The sequence below is a fragment of the Melanaphis sacchari genome, unplaced genomic scaffold, assembly GCF_002803265.2.
Source record: "Melanaphis sacchari strain LSU unplaced genomic scaffold, SCAv2.0 Contig37_pilon_pilon, whole genome shotgun sequence".
In the NCBI taxonomy this organism is placed as follows: Eukaryota; Metazoa; Arthropoda; class Insecta; order Hemiptera; family Aphididae; genus Melanaphis; species Melanaphis sacchari.
Window position 1 is genome coordinate 275,805 of NW_020271239.1, and position 9,903 is coordinate 285,707.

The following is a 9,903-nucleotide window of genomic DNA, read 5'->3' on the forward strand; positions in this document are numbered from 1 at the left end:
AATAAAAGTTATATGAATATATAGATTTTTTAAGACTCCGAGGATGTTTTTAGCTAATTTTTTTTACTTATATATGCTACTAAATAGAGTGACTCATACTTACACATAAATTTAATTTTAAATCACGAAAATTAAATACTTTTTTACTGTATGAATAATTTTCATCGATTAAAGATTGTACATTACCTAATTCAAATTATTAAAAATATAGTATTTTACAGTTAATTTAATAATAAAACGATTAAGATTTTAGATTATAGAAACAAGTTAGATTAGACTTCTTATGTATTTATTTGAATATCCACGACCCGTGTTTAAACAAATGATTATGTAATTTTATAATGTATATCAGAATATTATAGCATTTCAAGCATATAAAGTCAACTAGAAAACCAATTTCAACCCATAATATTCAGTGACGGTGGACTGTGAAAAAATTCGGCCCAGAGATTAAAGAAATATAAATATAAATTATTTTACCAACCCCTCTGATATGTTTCGTTCTAAATATTTTTAGAGATTGTTTTATGATATAAATGCGTGATTATTTTGAAGTTTTATAAAACATATATCTTCTAAATAAAAGATAAGTGATAATTAAACAAAAAACTCATATTTTACATTTAATAAAAATAGATTTTTATTATTATTATTGATAACTTATACTTATACATATTTTACATAACTCTTTAATGTTACAGAATTAATACACAGGTATATGTAAAAATAAATAAACTACTTCTGTAAATTCGAGATAGTGATGGAGTAGAGAGTTAACATTTTAAGACAATATTTATACAAATTAAGTTAATATTTACAATTAAAAATACCTAACAGCGCTGTACAAAAGGTAAACAGTATCAAAAGAATAAAAAAAGTACAAAGTACATTTATTGATTATTTTATAGATAAATAATTATAAATGACAACATTAAATGTAGAATTTTAATGTGAGCTGAATAATTCTAAAAAAAGTTATTTATAAAAATTCATTTTTTTTTCATTTAGTATCACACAGATCACAGGCCATGGGTAATATCATTGATTATAGAATAGATTATAGAATAGATTATAGTCTATTCTATAATCAATGGTAATATATATATTTTTTTTATCAACAAAATTGGCATTTGATTAAAATAATTTTAAATAAGATAGTCAACAAACAATTTTCTAAAAGTTTTTCGATATATTTGACATAGGTTAGAGATACCTATTATAAGTTCTAATCTTTTTTACATGAATAAATTTCATTTGGTAATATTTTATTTTAATGAATTTTTTAATTGCAATTATTATTGTGTTTTTGTGAAATAAATCGAGCCGGGGAATGTACAAAATCGTATAATTATTTTTTTCTATAATATAAAATTGAATATATTAAGAAATTAAAAAAAAAAGTAGATAGCTTTTTTTGTAGTTTTTTAATTAATAAATCACTTTTGTTTTTAACAATGTCAATAATGTCTTCAACTTCAATAATAAAGCTTGAAATATAAATTCTTTAATTAGTCTAATTTTATTATTATGCAGGTTTATGAACAGCCAACTATCAGCCGCGGCCATATAATATCTAGCTGAGTGCTGACACAGTCCACCACTAATTAAATATTTAAAGATTGTAGCTTATAAGAAACTAGATTATACCTGTTATAGATAGTGCTATTTATTTTGGAAAAAATTAATCAACTGTCTATAAAAAATAATAATAGATACGGTAATGTCTTTACTGCAGAAACTAAATGGTACATATTTCTTCCATGTATTAAAAATATATATTGACAATAATCCAATAAAACAATCATAAAAAACAGATGGGTCTATGAGGTACCTATTCACATAAAAATGATTTTTTTTTTTTTTTTGGAACTTGGAATACTATAGGTTTTGTCATCATTAAAATCCGATAAAAAAAACGCATAGGAGTCCACGGCTGTCAATCAGTCACATTTTAAAGGAAAAAACTGAACTGCCGATCTGATCATCGAAGATATATCGATAGCGGATGTTAGTGTTAACTAACATCGAATGTAACATGAAATGTAGATAAAAACGCAAAATAGATTATTTATCTTATTTTGTGGTGAATTCCGTGTTTAACTCGTTTAAGTATTTTGGTCCGGATATTTCTCGCGATTGGCCCGCGAAAAGATTGCGGGAATGCGCAGTCGCAGTGCGCTCGTTGTCCAGTCAATAATCGCTAGCAAACCAGTGTTGCCTCCACCGTTCTCCACAAACGAAGAGGTCTCTTACCTCCAAAAACGCGACAAAAGTCACGCACCGATTCGCCACGGCCGTCGCACAACGTATCGTTGCGGCGTTTGTTTACGTTTTCCAACATCATTTATATCATCAACAACAATAATCGTTGTTGTTATTATTGCGATTGTGTGTTACTTATCTTGCGGCGGTCCGCGTTTCCGTCATTGTCTTTTTTTCCCCACTCGTCTGCCCCCCACTACCGTCGTCGTTTGCGCGACGCGAACCGCAATAATAATAAGTAATAAGTAATAACTATTAATTTTAGTCGGTATTTCGCCGCCGTCGCCACCACCATTTCCGTTTCCCACCGCTCCGCTATTTCCGCCCGACCGGTAACCCGTCCGCGATTGTCGTTCGCTTCAGTTATCAGTGAAACGCTGCGTCTCTGGACGCGACGGACACAGGTGAGCTCCCGACAAAGCGGTACGAACGTCGATCGTCGCCAAGCGGTAACAGGTATTCCGACGACCGTGAACACACTCGCCGGTTTTTGGCTGTGAGAGCGACATTTAAATGCCGAGTCGTCGACGGTGAATAAGTAACGATAACGAACGCATACCATGCATCAAGGCGGACGACGGACACCCGACCGGTATTGAGCACCAATTGCGTCTGAGCGGAGTCAGTGAACAGCACAGCTTGTAAGTAAACGTGATCGGTGGTTAAATCTCTCGGCGTTTTTCGTTTTTGACAGAGTATTTTAAATTTCCAAGTCTCATTATATGATATGATGATATAGGTTCTCTAGAGATGTTCGTCCATAATAGTGCTTAATGCGGTTTCATCGTAGCGCGATAGGACATTTTCTCGAAGAAATCGGTATTCAATTTCAATTTATAAATTACATTTAACAATAGCGGGGGCAGTTAGTGTATGATGTCAGAAACTGCAGATTACACAAAAATGTTATTTTTTTCTGTCATCACAGTGTTATAAGTCATAACCAAGGCTTGGAACTTAATGCATTAAAAAGTACTGCTTAAAAAACATCAAAATATGTGTTATAATAAGCAGTAAAATTTGGAAAATATGCAAAAATATGCAATTTATTGAATAAAGTACATTTTACTAACAAAATTTAAATTAGGTACCCGAGAAAAAAAATTATTTACCTTTGCACACTTGTGCATTGCTATGTTACAATTTATTTGCATCACGGTACCAAATATTAATGTAGTGGTAAATTTGAATAAAAATAAATACGGGCCAGTTGGCAGTCACTATTACGAGTTATTAGTACTATATAAGTTATAATATTAATGTTTTGTGCATTGTGAACAATACAAATAAAATCGTTAATGAATTAATTTATTTTTTAAACGGTATAAAATTTAGAACTTTGTCATATATCTAATACTTTTTGTTGAACTAAAATTTTAGAAAAAGAAATATTATTTTTGATATATTTATGTATTATGCATTTAAAAGTTCTTAAACATAAAATATGCAAATTCTTATAAAAATAACGAAATATGCAAAATTACGCAACAAAAATTTTTGTAGGTATTTGAAATATACATAGTATGGATCGAAATTGTATCAAACCAGAAGTTAAATATTCACTTTTTAAACAAATATACAAATGCCTAAGTTCTGAGCCCTGGTCATAACTAATGTGTTGATATAACTCTTAACGAGAATGTTTATTAACTGATCTCCTATAGTTTTTGATTAAAAAAAATTAATTCATTACTTACAATGTGTACCTATAAATGAAAACTATTTTAATTATTAATTCTAATAAACATCCAAAACAATTAATATTCACACTTTTCTATATTTTATTTAATAGATGTTATCTACCTATTTTTTTTCACAATTAAACAACTATAATGAAATACTTACAACATTTTTGTGTTGAATATTTAACTGGCATTTAATTTATATGTGGCAAAATGTGTGGACTACAATAATATTTAAACAATTAGATAATAAAACAATCAAGAAGAGTCATTGTGAACATTATTATTATTATTTTTATGCATAATATATATATATATATATATATATATACTTATTTAAAAAATATATATATAAAATTAATAAAAAAATATTTTTTTAAATTAATTTACTTATTCGACAATTTCTTAAAAATCCAGTTAGTAGTGAAGCAATCTAGTGTTGTTACTTCTAATAGTTTTCTTCATTGTTATTTTTGGATCCAATTATGATGTTTTTATTTTGAGTATTAATACCTTGAGAATTCACATAATTTCTTTGATTATTGAGCTGAAATTATTTAAGTATTTATGTGTTGTCCACTCATCAAAATAAATAACTAAAGAGAAAAACTTATATTTTTAATACAAAATTATAACTAATGTGTTTTGATCCTTTATTTGTGCTTATAAATGTTGGTTGTCTGAATTGATTTTATCTTTATGCAGGTACAAAATGGTAAAAAAGTACTTGTAATACTAACCCTAATATTTATGTTTATTTAATAGAACGGTGGCACTTAAACAATAAAAAAAATTATTACTTTCAGATAATGTTTTTAAACAATAATATAGTGTTGTCTATGAACAATAATTTATTTTTAAATTTATTAAAATTTTGACCAGGTTTTTACAAAAATATCTCACTCTATGCTGTTAAAATATGTTTCCTCATTAATTTAATAATATTATGTTATTAGGTGTGTATTTTTAAATATTGTATACATTTTTGGTTCACTATTATTATATCAAAAATGGCTGTTCACGGTTCTACACCTAAGCGTAAAGAAATTTACAAACACGAGGCACCATGGCCACTGTACAGTATGAACTGGTCTGTACGACCTGACAAGCGATTTCGGTAATAGTGAAACATGACCCAATAATTATGTATTTCTTTAATGTGAGTTTTTATTTTTTTAGCCTGGCGATTGGGAGTTTTGTAGAGGAATACAATAACAAAGTACAAATTGTGTCATTAGACGAAGAAATATCGGAATTTAGTCCTAAGAGCACATTTGATCATCCGTATCCAACAACAAAAATTATGTGGATTCCTGATAGTGTATGTATTGTGTATTGTACCATGGATGTTATTTATTTTTTGATTATTATTGATAAATTTCTTATTATACTTTATTTACATTATAGAAAGGAGTATTTCCTGATTTATTAGCCACAAGTGGTGATTATTTACGAATTTGGAGAGCAGGTGAACCAGAAACAAGATTGGAATGCATTCTTAATAATGTAAGTATTCAAACTTTAAATTATTTAAATGTTTGTTTCATTGCTTATTGTTAATATTTAAATTTTCAATAATACATTTCTAATAATGGTTCTAAATAAAACAAAAATTTAAAAAATTTACTTTTCTGTATTTTTGAAAATTGTAATATTTCAATACTCTTTATTTTATAATGTTATCAGAACAAAAATTCAGACTTTTGTGCTCCATTAACATCATTTGACTGGAATGAAGTTGATCCAAACTTAATTGGTACATCAAGTATAGATACCACATGTACAATTTGGGGTCTTGAAACAACTCAGGTAATTTTATCAACAATATTTAATTGGTAAAAATAATTTAAAATTATGTTGGTAATTTTTTAAATTAAATTTTTAGATTGTTGGACGAATTAATTCTGTTGCTGGGCATGTTAAGACTCAACTTATTGCTCATGATAAAGAAGTATATGATATAGCCTTTAGTCGTGCTGGAGGTGGCCGTGATATGTTTGCTTCTGTTGGTATGTAAACAAAATTAATATGTATTTAATATATTTAATATCTAAAATCTTATTATTTTTATTACAGGAGCTGATGGTTCAGTTAGGATGTTTGATCTGCGACATTTAGAACATTCTACAATAATTTATGAAGATCCTCAACACTCTCCATTACTCAGACTTGCATGGAATAAGCAAGACCCAAATTATCTTGCTACAGTTGCTATGGATGCATGCGAAGTGAATAATATTTATTATTTTATTTATTTGTTTACTGAATACATTATAAATTATTTTTGTTCAAAGGTCATTATATTGGATGTCAGAGTGCCTTGTACGCCTGTTGCTAGATTAAACAATCATAGGGCATGTGTTAATGGAATTGCATGGGCTCCACATTCATCTTGCCATATATGCACTGCTGGTATGTATAATATGTTTATATGTTTTATTTTGTGTATGAAAAATTATGACCACTCGTATTCAGGTGATGATCATCAGGCCCTTATATGGGATATTCAACAAATGCCTAGGGCTATAGAAGATCCAATCCTGGCATATACTGCTGCAGAAGGTGAAATTAATCAAATCCAATGGGGTGCCACTCAACCAGATTGGATCGCTATTTGTTATAATAAGTCGTTAGAAATACTACGAGTGTAGTAATACTGTTGGACTGTTAATGTTGTAAATGCATTATTATACTTATTATTTAATATTTTCTCACATCAATACAAATTATTTGACTCGTATATTATTAAGAAGACTTGTAATTTTTATTTGTTACTCATGATTTATAAGAGACCGTGATTTATTTTTATTTTATTTTTTTTTCTTGAGTTTTATTATTTTAATAATTTTTTACAACATAGTCCAATACATTGTACTATAAAAAAATTAAGTATAAAATGTATTTCGTTAACAGCCCGCCGGTAGATGATTTTTAGCTTATATTTATAATAAAGAAGAATACTCGTATATAATAAAGTATATTGTAGAATTTTGACTTGATTTTTTAATTGTTGTAAGCCAACAAAATAATTATAGTAATAAATGACATATATTATAAATTTATTTTTATTATTTAAATAATGGTATCTATACATTTATATTTAAGCAAGTATTATGTATATTTATTAATTCGAAATCTGTAAATATTTACCAAGTATCAGTAATATTAATTTCTTTTTGACAATTGTGTGATTTTTTTTTTTTTAAATTTTTTATGGTAAATTTAACTTTTGCTAATTGCATTTGTATGAAAGCGCAATAATTAATTTTAATATTATACAGTGTTGAGTCAGTGTAAATGCAACAGCTACTTGAGTAACCCACTGTTATAATTTTAAGTATAATTAATAAATAGGTATTTACTAGTAACATATAAGTTAATCATACTAAAGTTAACTGTTTTAATAATAAAATATAATATTTAAATGTTTAAATCCCATTTCTTACAATTATCAAAATATCTCATTATTTTGAACTGTGTGTTTTAAAATTAAATTATACTTATGGATACTTGGAGTGTTTTTTAATAGAATTAAGTGGTATGAGATAACTTATTAATTATTACAGGGGCTCAGGACTTAATACATTTGCATATTTGTTCTGAAAATAGATGCAATAAAATTGGATTTGATACATATTTGTTTTTTAGTATAAGAATTTAAATTCAAAATTTTTTATTATATAGTTTTGCATATTTTAGGTGTTTTATTTTAAGTCCTGAACCCTAGTTATTACACATTATAAATTTATAACAAAGTAAATAGAACAAATTTTACTTGTGAACCTTATTGGATTATATGAAAAATAAACAATAAATTCAAATTTACTATTATTTGTTTTTATGCATTTCTTTAAATAATATGAAGTATTAAATGATTCACTTTTGAAAATCTCATAAATTTGTTTTTTAGCTTATATTTTCAATAATATTACTGTTTTAGTTGTCAAAAATACCTTTGTTGGTCTATTAAAAATTTTAAAAAAATCATAAACTGTTCAATATAAAATAAAATATGTTGAATGGTTCAAAACAATACTAAAAAAATATTTTGTACACATCAATGTCAAATTATGGCATAGTTATAATTTTGTTCTGAGGAGGAGAGGGATATATAATTTACTGGATAAATAAAATCCAAACTTCATCTTTATAGTCCTATATTGCGTATTATATCTGTAATTATAACACAATATGGGTAATTTTATTATCAAACAATCTTATATTAAATATAAGTCAATGCATTAAATATAAAAAAAAGTACTTGAGAGGATTTATCCCCATCATCCCCCCTCTCTCATAACTATGCCACTGATGTCAACTATTATAATAATTATATATTATTTACAATAAATAAACATTTTTTTTAATGCTAAATTTGTGTATTTTTGTATATTTTATTAATAGTTAGTAGTAGTTAAATAATAGCCTTTAATTTTTACAAAAAGTGAGATATGAAAGGTAATTACTGAGAAATATGAAAAAAAATATTGATATTGTTATTATTATTTACATATTGTCAGAATGTAACTTATATAATATGAAAGTTATTTTTTCAAGTACTTATATAAAACTCATCATTGAAAACTGAAATAATATTACTGTGCTTTAACTAGTATAATTCAAATTGTTTAAAAATGTATTAAGAAATTTAGAAATGCTCAGTTTAATCTTAAAATAATGTAAAGTACTTATTAAAAAATAATACTTACATAGTTCATTTTTTTTTTTTATTAAAATGACAAATAGATTATTTTTGTTAGAAATTATTTAAATTTTTAAACACATAATATTGTGTATTATATGTAGGTTTGTGAACAATTATTTTAATAAACAATCGTTACTTTCAATGTTTATTGAACAGATACAATTATAGTTATCTTTATCAATATTTGAATCATATAAATTAAACAGTTTTGGTGTTGAAAAAAAGTTTAATTTTTTTTAGAAAAATTATTTCGGTGGCACTTAATATTAGATATATATAGCAGACATTATAAATAGGAATACTTAACATTAGATAACAGTAGGTGGTAATTACTAAAAAATTAAAAATCGATTATAATTTTTAAATATTGATGTGATTATGGTTTGTCGAAATAAACAATAATATAAGTTATAGCTTATAAATATAATCAATAATTAATTAATTTAGTAAAAAATCAGTTGCCTAAATCATCTACATTGATTAAAACTTTACATTTTATTAGTATATATTTAGTTGTAGTGTATCATGTATGTAATAGGAAGATACTAAGCTAGATGATAAGTAATTAATTAATATGAATATTCCAATTGATTATCAATAGATATTTAATTATTGATTTGATTGGTCATTGGTATTTGGTTTGTTTTAATTGATTGTTAGTCCTAACATTTAATAAATTAATATAATAATTAGACATATTCAAATATATATATATATATATATATATATGTTCGAATTAAAGTAGACTATACAATTTTTCGAAATAATTAATACAATTAAATCTATTTTAAGTGGAATCTCGTAAATAATTTGATTCTATCGCCTTTCAATACTAACTTAACAAATTAACAAAGCTAATAAACCGTTAAACTTAGATCGGGCATGGGTGTGCAAAATTGTACATCGCTATACCTAAAACAAAATATCTTGCTCGCCACTGAATTGTTACGTAGGTACCTATCTAATTAAATATACTTTTTCAAACACTAACTAGAGATATGTATATGTTATATCATATAGGTAACATATACAGCCATACACTTATAATAATATAACATAATATTTTATGTAGAACCAAATACATGATAATATTTATTTTTTTTATCGTTTTATTGGACTCTGTCCTCTTGCCCCCTACGTTTTCTAATCTCTAACCTACTTCAGTTTTTTTTCTTGCGAGGTGAGACTGGTGAGTTATTTAAGAACTCTTATATAATGAATCTGGATGAAAAATAATACAGACATCAGAAATTA

The 9,903-nt window shown here is 26.1% G+C and overlaps 1 protein-coding gene across 1 annotated transcript; it reads left to right on the forward strand.

Annotated features, from left to right (window-relative positions):
• Window positions 1–2,318: 2,318 nt before the first annotated feature.
• On the forward strand, window positions 2,319–6,950 carry LOC112597117 (DDB1- and CUL4-associated factor 7). Its single transcript, XM_025343043.1, has 9 exons — window positions 2,319–2,903; window positions 4,901–5,061; window positions 5,124–5,265; window positions 5,352–5,450; window positions 5,631–5,753; window positions 5,830–5,953; window positions 6,021–6,172; window positions 6,239–6,356; window positions 6,420–6,950. The coding sequence occupies exons 2-9, from the start codon at window positions 4,955–4,957 to the stop codon at window positions 6,593–6,595; spliced, it is 1,041 nt and encodes a 346-aa protein (XP_025198828.1). The 5' UTR covers window positions 2,319–2,903; window positions 4,901–4,954; the 3' UTR covers window positions 6,596–6,950.
• Window positions 6,951–9,903: the final 2,953 nt, after the last annotated feature.

What these genes read in the sequence shown, in the direction of transcription:
- LOC112597117 (XM_025343043.1), top strand. Translation starts at nt 4,955, where the DNA reads ATGGCTGTTCACGGTTCTACACCTAAGCGTAAAGAAATTTACAAACAC. An exon ending in TGGAATGCATTCTTAATAAT is followed by an intron (nt 5,451 to 5,630) that starts GTAAGTATTCAA and finishes TAATGTTATCAG; the next exon opens with AACAAAAATTCAGACTTTTG. An exon ending in TGATATGTTTGCTTCTGTTG is followed by an intron (nt 5,954 to 6,020) that starts GTATGTAAACAA and finishes TTTTTATTACAG; the next exon opens with GAGCTGATGGTTCAGTTAGG.